The sequence below is a fragment of the Heliconius melpomene genome, chromosome 10, assembly GCF_056956725.1.
Source record: "Heliconius melpomene rosina isolate 202511_hmr_F chromosome 10, ASM5695672v1, whole genome shotgun sequence".
In the NCBI taxonomy this organism is placed as follows: Eukaryota; Metazoa; Arthropoda; class Insecta; order Lepidoptera; family Nymphalidae; genus Heliconius; species Heliconius melpomene.
Window position 1 is genome coordinate 12,105,339 of NC_140398.1, and position 19,116 is coordinate 12,124,454.

At 30.8% G+C, this 19,116-nt stretch overlaps 2 protein-coding genes across 2 annotated transcripts in view; one reads left to right on the plus strand and one right to left on the minus strand.

Moving 5' to 3' along the window:
- Positions 1–635: 635 nt before the first annotated feature.
- Positions 636–14,262, plus strand: LOC146535672 (uncharacterized). Its single transcript, XM_085191775.1, has 5 exons — positions 636–834; positions 9,794–9,955; positions 10,158–10,984; positions 11,775–11,919; positions 13,101–14,262. The coding sequence occupies exons 2-5, from the start codon at positions 9,802–9,804 to the stop codon at positions 13,229–13,231; spliced, it is 1,257 nt and encodes a 418-aa protein (XP_085047901.1). The 5' UTR covers positions 636–834; positions 9,794–9,801; the 3' UTR covers positions 13,232–14,262.
- Positions 14,263–14,883: 621 nt separating this feature from the next.
- Positions 14,884–19,116, minus strand: part of bbg (PDZ domain-containing protein big bang) — a 32,128-nt gene continuing 27,895 nt past the window's right edge. The window contains exons 4-8 of the mRNA XM_085190943.1: positions 16,735–19,061; positions 16,515–16,640; positions 16,341–16,422; positions 16,063–16,248; positions 14,884–15,939 (exon numbers count right to left, since the gene is read on the minus strand). Coding sequence (XP_085047069.1) covers positions 15,785–15,939; positions 16,063–16,248; positions 16,341–16,422; positions 16,515–16,640; positions 16,735–19,061 — 2,876 coding nt within the window. The 3' untranslated portion in view covers positions 14,884–15,784. The remainder of the gene's footprint in view (positions 15,940–16,062; positions 16,249–16,340; positions 16,423–16,514; positions 16,641–16,734; positions 19,062–19,116) is intronic.

Genomic DNA, 19,116 nt, shown 5'->3' on the forward strand with positions numbered 1-19,116 from the left:
ACTCGGAAACTTTTTAAAATTTAAACATTCTCAAGAATAGAGTACCTGTTGCTTTGACTGCTTTCTTAGAAATATTTTATGATATTTTTTTAAATGAAAAAATTGTATCTATTAACAATTTTTTCATTATAATAATTTTTTTTATTCGTATTTATATAATACGATTACTTAACGTACTTTACAATATATCTACCTAAGAATTATTGTTAAAGATTTTTTGCATCATCAGTAGAGTCGGATGTCTCGCTACATATTGAAACAAACTTTGTTCCTATACATATGATTATTGTTGAATTGATAAAATTATTTAGCTTAAAACACTTAAAATACTGTCATAAAAGTTAAAACCTAGGAACCTAGTATGTACCTAGCGCTAATAACATTTAATTTTTATTTTCTTAAATATAGAGAATTAATTGAATTATTGAAAAGTTGGTCAAGTTATTTTTTTTATAAATTATGTATTTATGTATTAATTATTCACATATTCTACCAATTATATAACTTTATTTGTCATGTTTGTGAGTCATAATATGGTGTATATCTCCATTAATAATATTCTAATAGTCAGTAGAGTTTAAACTGTAAACAGTTTCTTCAACGGTCTCATAGAACTGCGTACGTAATTTTTAAGGTTATGTTAGTATAAATTCAACCGCCGGTAGAGACGGTCGTGACGCTTAATGTCATTTGCTAGTTTTATGTGAATTTATGATCGATATTTACATTAATAATTGTGATTAATTGTTTATACTAATAGAATTATATGTTAAAAGTTTTAATAAATCAGTATGTTAAGATAGTGAAGTTTTTGGATTTCAACCAGTTCATAAGGTATTATTTTTATTAAACGTTACATTTGTTATTTACAATCTGTTATACTCTATATTTTAAAAATGATTATAGAGCACATTGTAACTATATATTTATTTATGGCTTTTATGTTATTTTGCAGGGTTTTCCATAAAATTAATGTAACATTAGATATGGTATTATATTTTAAGTTTATTGTTTATAATATTAATATTTATTTCTTTAATATTTAACAGCGAGTAACAGTTTATAAAAATATATCAAAAACATAGATTGAGACACATATTTGATTATGTCTTCTATATAAATGTCCTCAATTTTTTTTTATTGTCATATTAAAATTAATAATTGAATATTACCAAGAATGATATTTTAAATCATAAAAGTAATAAGCCAGTCAGCTGGAAACTAGAAAAGTAAATGTTTAAAAACATAGCTGGCGGCACTGCATAGACTAGGGTATTCCGTCCCCTCGCAAGTCGAGCCCTCGTATTTGGCCGCCACACTCCGGCAGACAATTGTACCAAAATTCCATCTACATTTTATATTTTCTTATAAACAAAAGGTATAAAAGCCATATTCCTTTGTACGTGATCTCCAAGCGCCAGGGCTCGTAGTGCATTCATCCAACACCCTCGGTTTATTACCTATACGGCATGCATGTTGCGGTGCCTATTGTAACACACATCAATCCATTAGACGATTAATCCATAGTATTGTTATAACACCCTTTGTTGTGCAAATGATATCTGGTGAATTACTTAACTGGTTACCTAATATTTGACAATATATATCTAGGTATTAATATATATGTAGAGCAGATGGGAATTAATTATTATACTAAAAATAACATTCTATCTTCCTTTATTTGAAGCTTTAAGCTATAGTTGTGGCTGAGTCATTATAATAAATCCTTGGCTTATGTTTATCACAAGTTCTTTATTCGTAAGAAGGCGTTAGGTCATTGCTCACGCATAAGATCTACCAATTAAGGCAATGTGTGGGTTAAACTATTAATGAAACGTTCGTTTGTGATATTTAAAAGTGGAAGTATATATACCATGTAGCTTATTACATTGATAATAATAATTAGTTTATATATTTTTTATTAAAATTAAGTTAAAGTTTTTTGAAATGGCATTATTTATTCTTTTCTATTCATATATTGTCGTTATATATAAAAAAACTTCAGCCATAAAAAAACTAGCACAAGTTGACAATTTAATTTATATTATGAACGTTTGAAAATTTAATAACAATGTTCAAATTGGGACTAGAGCTTAACTCTAATCAAAATCAATAAAGGCCTTGATCTATCAACGAGAAACATTTGACATGAATGTGCATTCTGCACCCTTTCACGTTATTTATATGTCACGACATGATCGCCTTAATATAATTTGTGTCTACTAGTATATAATACTAGCGGCCCGCTCACGGTTTCACCCGCGTGAACTATGTTATGATTAATTTCTGTCTCCATGGCTACGTCCTAGTGACGTCTATGCAAAATTTGAGACTCTTAGTCTCATTTGTAGTAACGAAGTTTCATACAAACTTTCGACCCTAAAAACAACCCCTTAGAAGTCGAATATTGCAAATTTCCGTCTTAGCGAGCACCTACGTCCTATAGATAACTCCTATGCAAAATTTGAGATTTCTAGCACATGTAGTTTCTGTGATTTCGTGATGAGTGAGTGACCTTTCGATTTTATATATATAGATTACAGTAAGTTATTTATATTATTAATATTTGATAAAATCACGATGTCTTCTTAAAAAAATCTTGTTTAAAAGTAATAGATATCCAGCAATTTGTTAACTCCATAATTCTTTAATTTTTTAAAGAATCCGTTAAGAAAGTTTGTATATTAAGTTTCGGTGCCCAAATTCGTTATGTTTTTATTGCACCTGCCATATGTAAAACATTATTAAATATTTAGTCCAGAGAGAGCGCCTCGTGCTCGTCCCAAAGCCATCGCTATTGCAATCAGGTGCTTCCCAACTGTTACTGCTGTTTTATAATATACAAATTGTAAATGGATATTATGTATATGTTACAGAAGTTTTTTCGTAATAAAATCTAGTTGATATATTTTTGAGTTTAAATTACTTATATTCAGTTAGAACATCGTCAATTAAACAATTATGTAGAGTATACCTACCTACTAGTGATTTTATTTGAATATTCTTATTCATATATATATAAGACAATAAATTTTTAAAAAAGTAGAAAATTAATTCTATCAATATACCGTGTACCTTGACTTTCAAACTCTATTGAACAGTAATATCAAAACTAGCAATACACAGCCCGTTGATGTTTAAGAATAAAATGTAGAGTGGAAAATGCACTCATCTGTGATATTGACATTAAATAACACTTTGTGGTTTATTCCCCTATAAATTGCTTCAATAAATATAAAATATTACCAGTAACAAAAATAATATAAATATAATAAGAATACATAAATTAAATATAAACGTTAGGTCTTTCGCATGAGATAAGAAATCCGACAGGCGGACAATAGACTCTTTATGTATCAAGATATGGCTATATAAGAGGGCGGTCAACGACAGTGCTGAATAGAAGAATTCCTGAACCGGCACTTGACAGCGTCAGTCTTTGTACTAGGTTTACAAATTAAGAGTATGCTTACTTATGTTTTGTTATCCTGGGAGTTTTATGCATGTCCGTTCAAGAGAATGCATTTTTTTTATTTTTTTTTATTTTAGTTTAATGTTTTTTCTTAGCAGCTCGGAAATAAACAAAGAATATTTTACATATTATATTCGTTTAATATTGAACCTTCACACATCGCCTATAGTCAGGTACTGTTCTACAGCGCTACGACGGTGTTTTTTACTTAACAGTTTACAGTAGATAAAAGCAAATAAATTACTATTTATTGTATATTACACTTGCACCATTAAGAATAATGAAAAAAAATATATAGCAATGACAAAATGCTAATTAATGGATTGTAGTACTCTCTGACCTCTGTAAGTTTATTGTACTTATGCAGTGATTAAAACAATTAATTATTATGCTATGAATAATATTATGAAACCTGCTCAAAGATTACTATGCCACACTGTTATCATGTTAAATTCAATTGGAAATATTATTTTACTTTTTGAGGCCAGTCGTGGCGCAAAGGCACCGCCGTGTGACTGACGCGACAGGTTGTGAGTTCGATTTCCACTCGAAGAAATGAAATATTTAATATTTTCATTTCTTCGCTCTGGCGTCGAGATAAAGTGCGGCGTTGAATTCCGCCACTCGACCGTGAAATGTGTCTACGAACGAGCATAGCTACTGTTCATAGTATAAGTATAAGCAAAATGCAATGCAAGCAAATATATTTATTTAACAAATTCTTTTCAGTATATTACCTGAAAAACTTTATAACTATAAACAGTAATAGTAAGAAGAATAGACTTAGGAAGACCTTTTATTAGTATCTAAATATTGAAGTTCAACACTGCCCTACATTAAACAGTCGGTTATTTCTTATATTGATCCAAATTAATGCATTCTTGACAATCTATTCTGTGTTGAAGACAATTGAAAGTAATTGAAAGTGTAATCATATTTCACATATTAACATTTATGTTTAAAACATACATTTAATTACATAATAACGGTGTTTTAACCACGCTTCCTAGAAAAATGCGTATTTATACACGCTTAAAGTAAATTTCTCAATTTTCTCACGAACTTAGTTTAGAGCCAAGTATAGGTTAATAAATATAATCAAATATTACAGCATGGCTACTTTGTTACAGAAAAGTATGTAAATTTCATTTTACTTTTAGTTATATATATATTTGGCACAGTATGTATATATCCAACAACATGTATTATTTAAAATGAAAAACAGACAAAGAGAAAAACTACTTTAATGACGTTCTTACTGCAAAAATATAATAAAACAAAACCGAATGAAATTAATTTAACTATATTTCTTTATATAAATAGTTTATATTATTTAGAATTGTGCAGAAGTATACAATTCCTATAAAATTCATTGATTCTAATTACTTAGTAAGCGTCTATAATTTTTTTAAAAAGAAACGTTCAACTATAACATTGTAACGAACTGGAACAAACGATTTCACCTGGGAAAATTAAATAAAAGGTGACTGAACAAGATAATAAGGAGAACAGACATTTCCCATGATCTAGAACATCGGTGATGAGAAGTTGGTTCGATAGTAAATATTATTGTAAGCGCAAAGATTTGCCGTGACAAAACCGGTACCGTACTCTCAGCACGACCTACTTAAGAAGAATTATTTATTATATACATTAAAAAACGAACAATACTTTTTTTGCTTTGACTCTGCATACATACAAGTATTACAAATGAAACAGAAAATAGAATTATTTTCTGTGATTTACTTTTACTAGTTCAATGTTCCTATTTTTGTTTATTCTTGACATATTTAATGGAAATAGTTGTATTTTTAATATAAAAGATTTTATTTTTAATGTAAAAGAATAAATCGTTAATCATAATTTTAAAGAAAATTGTTAATTATTTATATTTAAATTGTTCAAATGTCCTTTAAAATGTATTTTATTTTCAAATAATTATTTTAAAAAATTAAGCATTTTGGTACATTAATTATTTTGTTAAACTTAGGGTAGCGTAAACAAAACATTAAAAAAAACCGGTTTAGTCCGGAACCGGTACAGTAAGTAGGACCCTCTGAGGCTTCCGTACCAATTTCAGGTCTAGGGGAAGTACAGCTTAAAAAAAAATACAAATACTCAATTACTCAAATTTGCAATAATAATATTTTTTTTCTATGAAATATTGGCTTTTCAAATTGTTCTTTTATTTGTATTGTAAATTCTCAGTTTGGGCCAAATTTTATAAATGAAAGAAAATCTATCCTCACAGACTATCAAATCAGATTTATAATATTAGTGGATAGAATAAGACTCAAACATTGCAATTAGCTAATATCTCTCAACTAATATCTGTGCAACAAATCAACAACAGAACACACTCTACCCAATAACTAAAAAGATGTAGTTTTAGTAAAAATGTCGGTGTAAATAAAAAGTGATGTAATAAAAAAATGATGTTTAGATTTTTAATGTAGTTATTTAACAATCGTGAGTGACATTTCACAGGGCCTGTTATGCTTATCCCACTATCGCCCTCGTAGCTTGTGTAGCTACGCATAAATCTCAGTTTGCTTAATATGTGTGGGTGTTGCTTATGTACGAACCGTTAAACGTTATATATACACTTTTTATTGGAAATTTCTATTATAAAACCAGTAAATACAAAATGTTCTTTTAACTTCAGTATTTGTAATGGATGCAAGATGGCTGACCACATTCTAAATTTCTTTTTAAACTTTACATATCTCATGTTGAGTTATCTTTACTGGTTTGAAATGATATAGTGAAAAAATCTGTATACAAGCATCTTTTAGTAATTAAATTACTAATATTATAAAAACGTATCCTAGGTAATAGAACATGTTTTTATCTTTTGCCTTTGAAATAATATAGCTTAAAAAAATTAGAGTTAAATTTACAAGTCAGCCATTTGATGAGAGTAACAACGTAGTTATAGTTTGAATTAACAATTAGCGTTTGCCCTTCTGGGCTCTGCTAACTGGTACACAAGTAACGGAAATAATGTTCTAAAAATTCACACGTTTTGTATAAAATGAGGTAAATGAACCTCAAAGGTGAGAATCTAATTGGCTACAATTCTAAAATTAGTAAGCTTAATATGATCACATCAATAATTCTAAATTATTATTTCTGAGACGTTAAAAGCTAATAAAAAATAATGATATTAGAAAAATGAAGATTTTTGACCTTAAGTCGTAAAGTCTGGATATTAACAGAATATAGCGTTGCCTGATATTAACTAGATTGGAGAACTAAAAGCGGGAAGGTTATTAAATAAGATTTAGCAAATCACAGTTGAACTCTTGAAGTTTATTTTTGCTTTCATGTTTCGCATATTCAAATCTGTTAAATTCGTTAACTTTGTAATCGGTGAAGATAATACACACGATAAATGATCAAATTCATAATAAACCATTTTAAAAATAATTAAATAAAAATCTTAATAAATAATATATAACAACAATATAGACAGATGTATAAAATAAAAAAAGCATATAGATAATTCTCAACTTAATACGTTACCTTGTATTAAATGCTAGCTTGTACTAAACTTAACACCTCGTATTACGAAGGTTAGCAGGTTTATATTTATCTATTATCTAGTAATATTTCATAGACTGCTTTAAAAATATAGATGAATTATACAATTTCTAAATTAAACATGCTATACAGTACTGTGTGGAAAAAAAAATTAGCTTATTGTCTGCTTTTTGAATTAATTGCTTCCTATGAGCTAGACTTGCATAGAATCGACCGGAAGATCAGTGACCACGAAGTCCGAATTCGCCTCACAACGGTACCGGCTGACGCGTATTAATAACGCTTTCAGATTTAACAAATAATTTAAAAGCCATACTATAGGTATAATAAAAGACAAATAAAATAATAAAAATCAATGTAAGCAATTACAGTAATTATATAGATATTATATGAATATAGATCTAAATATATTTGCTGTACCTACAATAAAACTCCCCCCTCCGTCATTTGACCGCAGGGCGATTTATCAGATGCGGATCACCCCTAACGAGAAAAGCAGGAATTTAATTACGTTCTCGTAGCTACTAAGGCTCCCCATGGACTGCTGCTCATATTGTATTTTAAACCTTTTGGAGTAATACGAATATCTGATTTATTACAATAAATTTGTCCGTCGTACTCTCTATATTAATATATATTATGCTTTATTGCTATCAATATCACAAACTTAATTGGGAACATAACAACTTTTCTCTTTCTCTCAATATGTGTACTACTTACCCGTACACATTTTTTATTCTTATTGGTAAATCTGATAGCAAGGAGACTTTTTATGAAGATATTTTGTTAAATAACCATTTCATTTCATTCAGACCCCAATATGCAATGTCTCTACAATGGTTTTCTCCATCTAGCCCACTGAACCCAGTTATAAGCAAATACATGAATACCGTTTTAAATTACGTAAAATATTTAGAAAAGTATTCTTTTAATCAATTTCTAAGAATGATAATCATTCTAAGAATGGCATTGTAAAATCCTAATGAAATAATCTTTAAAAAAAATAAAAAATAGCAAAATTAAGAAATACATTAAACATATTCATTGCGTGAACAATTTTTAATCCATTGGACAATAGCTTTAAATTTATAATCTTACCTTCCTTAATAACATGACGGTACTGACTAGACTTGAAAAGTAATAAAGCGTTCATTTAAAACATTCCAGACGTTATTTATTCTGAGCACGCGATATCTACCACTCGGGGCCCACAAAGATTTTTTAATTTTCATGGGCAGATGTATTATAGGTACGTGCCCACGTTTAGGATAATGAACATGCTTGGCTGCTCAGCAATCAGCATGGGGAATACGCAGCCGTTTCTCGGCCGGATATCCGTAGCGCAACGGTGCGCGGCATTCAACTCACACCGCCTGCTTGGATTCTATTATTGACTTTATTTTTGGAATAATATATCAAGAGAGCTCAAGAACTCATAATTACTGAAAATTTTCTAATAACTATTATAAAGTAAAAAATATTAATATAGTTTACGATGTTTAGTCGACGTGGATTCCATGTGAAATATTTGGAAATCTCTTCCTCAAATTGAGTTATAATACATTCTAATTTTTGATGACCGGATGTTGTAGTGGTTTGGTATTTAGTGTTTACTCGATCCCAGCCCACACAGAGTGGGTGTCAGTGGTCACTTAATATGACCATTTGACAGTGGCATAAAAGTTTACGTCGATATAACGCAAAATACATTTATAACACTGACATTTATATAACAGGCATATACTTTTATATGTAATATTTATTAAACACCTACATAAATCTTAATTATCCTAAATATGTGGAAGAAATATTTCTGTATGAGAGAGGTTTGGCGCAATAGCACAACGTGTAACTATAAAGCTGTGGGTTCGATTCCTACTCGGGGAAAAGAAATACATATTTAACATTTTCATTTCCTCACTGTGGTAAGTTGAGTTCCACCACTCAATACGCAATGTCTCGAAAATGTCTTGACACTAGATCTGCCTTCTGCCTACCCTGGTATACGCGGGATATAGCGTGAAAGTAACAAAATATTTATGTAATATAAAATGTATGTAAAATAAAACATATACTATAATTCATTAATTTTAGTAGATATTTAGGAATAAAATAACAATTCATTGTTCTGATTCTTAGTTATTTTTAATAAACATTGAAAATTTCCTATAATAACTAAAACATATCGAGACATTATTATCAACAAAAAGACGCATTTGCTGATAAGAATGTTACTTAACCTCTTTAACGCTTGAATAGTTGTCTACTTCGTTTTTTGTACAATTAAATGATAGCATTAAGTAGAATATTTTATTAAAAAATGTTTTTTAGCACAGCTTAATAATTATATCTATTAGAAATAAACGGTAACAATTCTCAATTTTTTAAAATGTTAATACTCTTAAATAATAAAAAAATATTAATTTAGAAAATAATTGATAAAGTTGTCATGCATTATATCAAAGACGTCCATTATTAAAAACCGTCACGCCTGCCCATAACAAATTCGTTAACGTTATATACATACCCACATATTATATCGTATAGTAGGTGCACGAGAATCATCTACAAGAGGTTTACAAACTGAAATAAAAGGATATCTACAAAATAGTATTATAAATATTAATATTTATAATACTATTTTGTTAAATAATTATATATTTTACTAGAGTTAACTCTAGTTAAATATATAATTATTTAACTATAGTTAATTTAAGTTTAATTTATTTAACTATAATTAAATATATAATTGTAACATATTTTTTATATAAATTTCAGAAGTCATTATGGGGGCCCCGGCTTGGGGATCCCGTGGCGGTGATCGGCCGCGATTGCTGCGGATGACTCCCCTGCGGCATAGTTTTGCGGCGCCATCTACCCCGCCTGCTCCTCCGCCTAGGACGCATGATTATGCCTCAGATGCTGACACTAATAAAAAAGGTATTTAGAATAATTTACAGTTTACTTATATTTGTTACGTAAGTAATCTATGCAAATTTTGTTTTATAATCCTCGAATTATTTTTAATTGAATTAAAATATATGACAATTTTTATTTTTCCGCTTTCCTCTTTACGACATATATTAATACGAGACCAGACTTGATTATTTATTTAATTTTGATTTTTTTCTTCTAATTTCAGAAGAAAGCTGGAATGCAAATTTGTCACAAAGATGGAGGAAATTACGCCGTAGATGTTCGCGACTCCGACCAGGATCGGGTAATCGGGAACCAAGCCCCGTCCGCTGTTCGCCTTCCCCTCCGCGTCCTCCGTCACATTGTTCCCCAGCACCACCATCGAAGCTTTCATTTAGACATCGCGGTAAAGTGTATACAACAGCATCTTTACGAGTAACTAGTGGCGCTCCAGATCTGCTTCGAGCACTTGGAAAACTAGGAGGGGGCTTAAGAAGACGAGCATTATCCGCTCACGATGTGCTTGCCCCTCCCCAACAACAACCCTCTACATTTTATGTCCCTAGTCCTAGCCATACGCGAGCGCCACCATCACCACTGCCTCCTCGTGAGAGCGCTACTGTGCGACGGCGATGCAGTTCTCCAAATGTATATAGAGCAAAAGCCTCACCACGTGATAGAGCGCCGCTTATTGGCCAAGAAGATGAAAGTCGTGATGTCGTCGATTACGGCTATGGAATGGAACGTAAAAAAATTAGCAAGGAAATTCGAAGTCGACCGTACAGTGAAAATGTTGAAGTAGAAACTGTGTATAGAAATGGTTATAATCAATTGACATCAGACGCCGCAGAGAGGTTATGGGAAGAACCTTACCGGTTACCTCGAGTACAAGTTCGCCAAGAGCCTACCATACAACAACTTCGTAACTGTGTAGCCGAACTAAGAGTGAGTTCGACTCCTAGATCTCCTCGTCCACCCCTTGCACAGCCTTCAGCTCCAAAATCTACCAAGAAACCTCCTGCACCTGAACCACGCGATACTCACACGTTCGAGGTAATTTACAGCAAAGTAAAAATATTTTTTAAAATTCATTTTAGCCGAGTTGCTTTAGTTGCCATAATTTATAAGCACGTTGTCAGTCTTAATATTCATATATGGCGACGAAAGAAGTTGAGCATTGAGTCTAAAAGAAAAATCTTTTAATATTCGCACTTAATTTCCATGGCCATGCAAGATTATGAACACGCATGAAGCGTGTTCATAATCTTGCATGCACTTAATGCCCCTAGATATTCCATTTCCATAAAACGTAAATCATAGTCAAATAGTCTAAACTAAACTCTTACAAAATATCTTAGTTATGTCAACCAAAATATCCATTAGGCTCATCCAATTCTATTAAAACGTAATTTACGTTTTAAGCAGATTGCTTTACAATAGAAAAATCATAGGTTTGGCGCATTTGACCCGTATCTCATGAAACGCGACAACTGTGGATTCGACTGCAAATCGAAGTCAACATAATCTTATTTTTTTTATTAATTTAATTAATTTTGTTAATACCACATTTTAAGTACATTATTCTAACTGCCATCTTCGTTGAGATGTCTAAAAGTTTAAACTTGTTTTGTTATTGCTAAAACTTGTAACAGGTGTTAAATAAATTTATTAATTAACTAACTGGTTTTGGGGATATTAGGTAAAATTTAAATTAATTTTCTCTGGCAAATGATTGATTACGATTTTTATATTTCAAATATATAATTTATTTGATAATGATTAATAAGTATGATTAATAAGTATTATAGAAATATGCAGTAAAATGAAATTTCTCAACTTGCAGGTGCGTTTCACAAAGTCGGCGGGTGGTAAAGGACTTGGATTTAGCATTGTGGGTGGTCGCGACTCACCGCGAGGCGACATGGGGATCTTTGTAAAGACTATATTTAACAACGGTCAAGCAGCTGAGTCTGGCTTACTTCGTGAAGGTATAAATACTTTTTATAATTAAGTATAATTGGTATTTAAATACTTTTTAACAACACTAGTTAGTGTAAATTCATATAAAGTAATAACAAGTGACATATACATTTTATGTATCTATTATATTTTCTAACAGACCAATATAAAACCCTTCTTGACAGAACTCCTATCAATCCTCGCCCGTTTCTTTTACTCTCTTCTTTTAGTCATTTTTTCACACTTACACTCAGTTATACTTGCTAAATTAAATTGTTTTAATAATTATCTGACATTTATACCAACGGTTGACCACCAGCTGGCAACTCGACGTAAAACGATCTTAACGATCTTCCCTGCACCTGCAGGCGGAAAGTTATTTAACAGTTACATAACGAATACTGTCAGGTTACATTACATAAATACAAAGAATGCTCTTAATTTATGTAACGCTATATTTACATTGCAAATATACGAACTTGAACTATTTGTGGATAAAATTCTTAAAAATTCGTCAAGTTTTCAAGTAATCACAAAAAATATAAGTAATCTCAACGTTCTTTATTAAAAACATTCTATCGTTAGGTTATTATGTAAATAAGTCAAATTTTCTCTTATTTAAAATTATACAGTACATTGTACTACAAGAAGAAGAAGACTGAATATACATTGTAAAATTTGTACAAAAAATTATAATATCATGAATGTGAAAGCGACTGACTCGTAAATTTCCAATCGAAAGATTATATAAAAAAAAACATCAGCATTCCGTTTTACATGCATTTTGAAGTTCTATGTTTAATATGTTATATTGTCATATAATCCTGAACCAGACATTTTGGGCGCTCAAAATAAAATACAAAAAAATATTTCCTAGGTAGTTTCTAAGATTATTTTCTTGTTTAAATAAAGGATTTTATCATAGAGTTTTACATATTAAGAATAAATAACAATTTGTATTGTATTGTATATGCGTTTTATATTTAGATAGTGTTTTTACAACATTCTTTATACTTTCTAAATGTGTACGTAGGTACATGTTGCAATTATTTATTTGATAAAATATTTTATTATTTAAAAGAAAATATTTTAGAAAATATTTTATTATCTAATTATATTTTGAGCGCCCAATAGGTTTGCTATGAGATGTTTCAGGATTATCCATTCATTACGGGTCACGTTGTATAACGCTTTATTAAATATTTTCTAGGAGACGAAATAATGTCAGTTAACGGGAGATGCACAGCAGGTTTGACACACGGCGAAGCCATACGGCTTTTTAAAGACGTTCGCGCAGGACCAGTACTGCTTCGGGTGACGAGGCGGACCCCAGCGCGCTGACTGCCTTGCGCCTGCTGCGGTGACCCGCCGCAGGCGCAAAATAACTTTAATACTTTCTCCACTATATAAGTTGTTTTTTTTACGAGATAGCTATTTTATTACCGATACTTAACTAACTTGGACCTACATACGTATGCGTATTTTGTAAATGTACATAATATTACGAGACTTAGTTTGTTATAGGTATAATATTAGCGAATAATTATTTTCTAGTAAATAAGCCTAAAATCCAAAGAAAAAGCAATACTTTGATGAAAAATGTATATTAACAACAAGTTATCACATTATAAAAGAAATCTATTTAAAATAAAATATAGGTAGGTATTCTAAAACTTGCTATTAAAGTATTCTCGATGTTGATAGTTGAAACGAAAAGGATATATATTTTTTTAAACAAAATAGTAATGTAACCACGACTATGACACTTTTTATACTTATTACGTTTTATTTGTCATGATAGATAAATAAAAAAAACAATACGAAAGTGAAGTCTGTGATACAAAACTTCTTGAAATTAGAAATAACTTGTAAATTAGCACTAGATATTGCGGTTATTTTCAAATATTATTAAGAAGTGACATTACTTTTAGATATTATTTTTAATATTAATATAATGTATAAAATCTTTAATATATTTACTAATATTAACTACTTAACGTGATTTACTGCGAAATGTTAAAACGCAGGTGTCAAAGTGTAAAAGTGCCTATCTGTTTGTAAGTAGACTTAAAAACATATGTATGTACTTATGAGAAAAGGCCTAAATGAAAAAACTATGATTTACCAAAATGTATGTGACGCCTATAATTCTGACATTATTATAATTATTCTATACTCTTGTACAATTTCATACATGTCCTAACTCCTAACCGCGCTTGTGTTAATATTATTGATACTTTTATTTACTGTAAATATTACTTTAAAATAATTGTCATTAAATACTATACATATATATTTAACGTATGTCATGTCCGCAGCATTTTTATAGACTTAAAGGTGTTTTTGCATTTTATTAAAAATAAATTATGTTGAATAAAATGAGTGTAAATCTTTAATAATGTATTCCATCCAGCTTTTCCAAAATATTAATATTATTACACCTATCAAACATTATGTTGTAACTCTCGCTCTTGGAACGCTATTATACTAGCATATTTTTAATAAGTTTTTATTAACTTCGCCTGTAATGTCTACCAAGCTATCAATGTAAGAAATCTTTCACCGCTATTTTGATCCACTTTTCAATTTGCACGTGTCCGGATTCAATGAGAGCTTAATATATTTATATCATACTCCATCCATCCATCCATCAGCCTTTTAAAGTCCACTGCTGGACATAGGCCTCCCCTAATGTTCGCCACTCCGTCCGGTCTTGCGCGTCTTGGCTCCCTTTGAATCCAGCAGGGTCCCGCTGTCTTCTTGAGGTCGTCGGTGCACCTGGTTGGAGGACGGCCTGACTCCTTATATCACACTATAAACAAATAATTGCTTACTAATAATTGAAGTATTAGTAAGGAATTATTTGAGCAAAAGCAATTATTAGACCAATATTGCATATAGTCACTTTGAAGCGTTTTTTTTTGTTTTCTATGTCGTAACTATGCAAAATAAAAATTTCAGGATTGTTAAAAACTAGGTAATGAAACATCATCTAATGGAAATGTAAGGATATATTTTTCATACACTTATAACAATATTAATTATGTTTTCATAAATAGCTTCAATGAGTTATTTAACAAAAATAATTCATATTAATGACATACATATAAATAAGTATATGATATAATATCAAAACTTAAAAATACGAGTTAATGACAATAACAGTCAAACATAATATATACAAAATTCTTAAAATTATATATTTCTATAATCTATGATTATATTAGTATATAGTAAGGCTATATAAGCGTTTAAGTGATACACATGGCAAGTAACTGGGATATGTGAAATTGAAATATATTGCTTGTAACTTATCGTAACCTGTAGCTTAGACTTACTTAACTTTTAAAAAAATATATGTTAATGATCAGTTCTATAGAAATTTAAATGCCTACTTGTTTAACATGAATGTGCGAAAAACAGCGAGCCATTTAAAGAAAATAGATTTTTTAACGCTGTTTACAACGTTGTTAACATACTCGTATATGTATTTGATAATCGGTAATTTGAAAAGATATCTTAAAATGGCACATATTTTTTTCATTGTTGCAAATAGTTTGAAACCAATATAATATGTAAGTACAGTGCCTAAGTATAACTATGATTTTTTTAAAGACTAGTATTTTTTTTATTAATAAATATTATATTTTTAATATATCTGTACGCAGTCTTTACAGCGTTTATGTCCAAGACAAGGCACGTTGCTTTTTCACAAGATATAACATTATTATTTAATACTATATACAATTGCATGTAGCAATACTGACTTTCTACTGTAACTTTTAAGGTGTATTAAAAAATCAGTCTGAGTACCTGTTGAAGAAATTTTACATCTTTTTTCTAATTAAATCAAATAACTTGTACTCAAATAATTTCCTGAAAGTTTTTAAATCTTTAAGGATTTTTAAGAACCAATTCAACTTGGCCAGCTGGTAAGGCTTTTAGAGCAGCCCAAGCTTGAGTTCGTGTGAAGTTTTCCATTGATTGACCTCCAGCGGAAAGAAGTTCTGCGCCAACAATAATGCGCCCACTTTGAGCGGCTGCACCTCCTGTAATGATTAAATAATAAATACACCACGTTTCATCATAGTACAAAAACCATAAAAAAAAAGTTAATTTTTTTATTTCAGTTTTATTTAAAATCAATATATGTATGTTTATTTTTATAGTACCTGCAAAGAGCTTTTTAACGGTCAAAGGTCGATCACCCTGCGGAGAATCCCTTCCTCCATCTAGACCAAAGCCGAGACCTGCCCCCGCCCCAGCTTTTTCCAGAAGAACTCTTACAGTCTTACGATCCACATTACCAGCATTATTTGAACTTTTCTGTAAATTTAAGTGATGTCCTTTCGACTCCGCTAGAATAACAAAGCCAATGAAAGCCATTAAATTGTGAAAATAAAAAAAAACTGAATGAATACTAAAATATTTGGTACAAAGAGACGACTACCTTTTTCAGAGCCGCATTCAGTCCTACTTCTATTTTCCTTGATTTCATTCTCAATTTCTATAACAACTTCTGAACGTTGTTCCTAAAACAATAAATAAATAATTAAACATGATTTTGAATAGCAGAAATAAATTTATAAAAAATAAAAATAAAATATAATAAAATAGGACCAACCTTTAGGATGCTCACAGATTGGGCGTGTGTCAAGCCTGACATTGTATTGCCGTTTATACTATGAACTTTAGATCCCCTCTTAATTCCTGCTTTTGCAGCAATGCCATCTTCCAAAACTCTATGTACCTAAAAAAAGGAAACATTGATAAGTAAACATTTACTATGTGTTCCGAAATAAAAAAAATAAGTAATTAGATATATTATTGGGCCAAGTACTTACTGTAACATCTTTAGCTTCACAATCAATTCCGCCAGCAAGTATCAGTCCCACACCTGATCCTATCCTTTTTTTAAGACGATAAATATCTGTTGAAATTTTTGATGTTTGTTCTGTTTCCGAAATCGTATTTAAAGATTTATTTGATATTCTCATTTCTCTTTTAGGCTGAGAGTTTTCTGTTGAAGATTGATTTATGATTGTGTTTTTGATTAATTCTTTTTTATTATCTATCAAAGGTACTTCGTTACATTTTTCTTGCATCTTTCCACCAGTAATTTCCATCATCTTATGCATAACTATATCATTTTTTTTCATAGGAGTAACACTTTTGAGAACATCACCATTTCCCAAAGAATTCGAGTGAGAAGTAGTTTCTTTTGTTGATTCGATTTTGATATAGTTAGATAAATTATCTTCAGGTTTTCTTATTTCTTGGCTGTTTTCACTACTCTTATTTTTATTAGATGTACTTGAATTGCGTTTTAATCTTGTGTTTTTAAAATCAGTTTTTCTTTGTCGAATATTTATTTCATGATCTGAGTCAGAATCGGTATCTACAATTATTTTATTACGTCGTCTACTTTCGCCTTTACCCGCTATAGCACTCACTGTTGGTGTGAGCGTAGAAAGGCGATCAGACGGTTTGCGTACTGGACTGGGAGATCTGTTATAAGACTCATGAGAGAACTTTGTTTCAACAACGGGTGACTCGAGTTTAACATCTCTGCCACTTCTGCATTTCGCGGAAGCGACAATATTCCGTCTATTTATGGTATCAACATTGTATATTTTTGAAACTTTTCTCTTATCTGAGTCAGCTACAGAACTCTCGAGGGAACTGCAACTTGCTTGCGAACCAGACGTGGCTGCTGATCCTGCAGAAGAAGTAAGGGAAACGTTCGTGTCAGAAGACACCGACCGACAAACATTTCTTTTGATATATACTTCATTATTTTTTTCAGTTGAAAGTGATTTATTTTGAGGTTCAATTTTCATTAGTGAATAAGAGTTATAATGTACTATTCGTGGTGATAAACGGGAACTATCTGACTCTATTCCGTTATCCATATTATGCATGGGTGAGGATGCTGATGAACGATAGCTTGACTGCGTTGAACTCATAGCTGAATCGTTATCACTGTCAATAATATCTGTAGCAGTACAAATTTTAATTTCAACATTTTTGAAATCGTGGTCGTTACCGTTTAGATATTTTTTAGTAAGGGATCGGTTAAGCAGTGGACTAGATTTTAAAGTAGAACTTTCCTTTGTAATTTTTAGAGGGCTTGCCATTAGGGATTTATTATAACTACATATCCTTGATAGTGTATCTACTTTTTCTGCATACTTGGGTTCAGGTGTAGTTTCCTTCGATAATGAAGCACTATAAACTTGTAGTGATTTACGTTTAAATGCTGGCGAATATTTGGGTATATTGTTAGGCAAAAAGTTTGTTTTCCAAGGATTTTCAGCTAATTTTAAAGATTTCGAAGAATTGACTTTATTTTCTTTCTTTAAATCTTTATTTAAAGAGCTAGTATAGAAGTTTTTTGATATAGAATCATGTACTTTTATTTCAGGTAGATCAACGATCGGGGCTTGAACTTCTGGTATAACCAAACCTCGTAGCTTAGACATAGATTTTTTTCGTTGTTCTATCAAATACTCTAAGTTTGATTTATGAGCAGAATTACTTTTATTGCCATTATCTTCACTCGTGCTACGTACATGGTATGTAGGTCGAGTAAGCGATACATCATCGGGTAAGGTGGTAGTACTGCCATAAAATAAAGGTTTATTATTTAATTCTGACGTAGGATACTTTTTGTTTTGTATTTCATTTGTTTTAATTTCTAAGGCACCAAGAACTTCAGGTCTATCCAAATTTCGTTTAAAAGAACGAGGTGTTTCATCTAAATTATCTTGAGATTTCGTTAACCTCCTGTCTAAGGATGAAATTTCGCTATAATTATTTGTGTATATATTAGGAGTTTTTCTTAACGTTGAATGTGATCTAACAGGTAAAGTTACACATTTATCGAGTCGATCAGTAGATTTCCCTAGATCAACCGAAAACATAGCAATTTTATCTTTAACGCTTGCTTCACTTCTTGCGTCTTGAGTTCTTGAAGAATATGAAAAACGAGAACGTGTGCCAGACCATCCTGTCGAAAGTCGAGGAGGTAGCCTACTAGGCAACTCTGGAGTTTTTTCGACAACGTCTGAAGGCGTCTCAACACCGTCGGGTGGTTGTCGAGGACAAGATGGCATCGGTGTTTCATCATTTGAAAGACTTTTATCCTCAGCGTCACTTCTATTTACACGATCTGAAATATTGAAAAGTAAAAATTACTAAAGCTTTTAATTATAAAAAGTAAATTA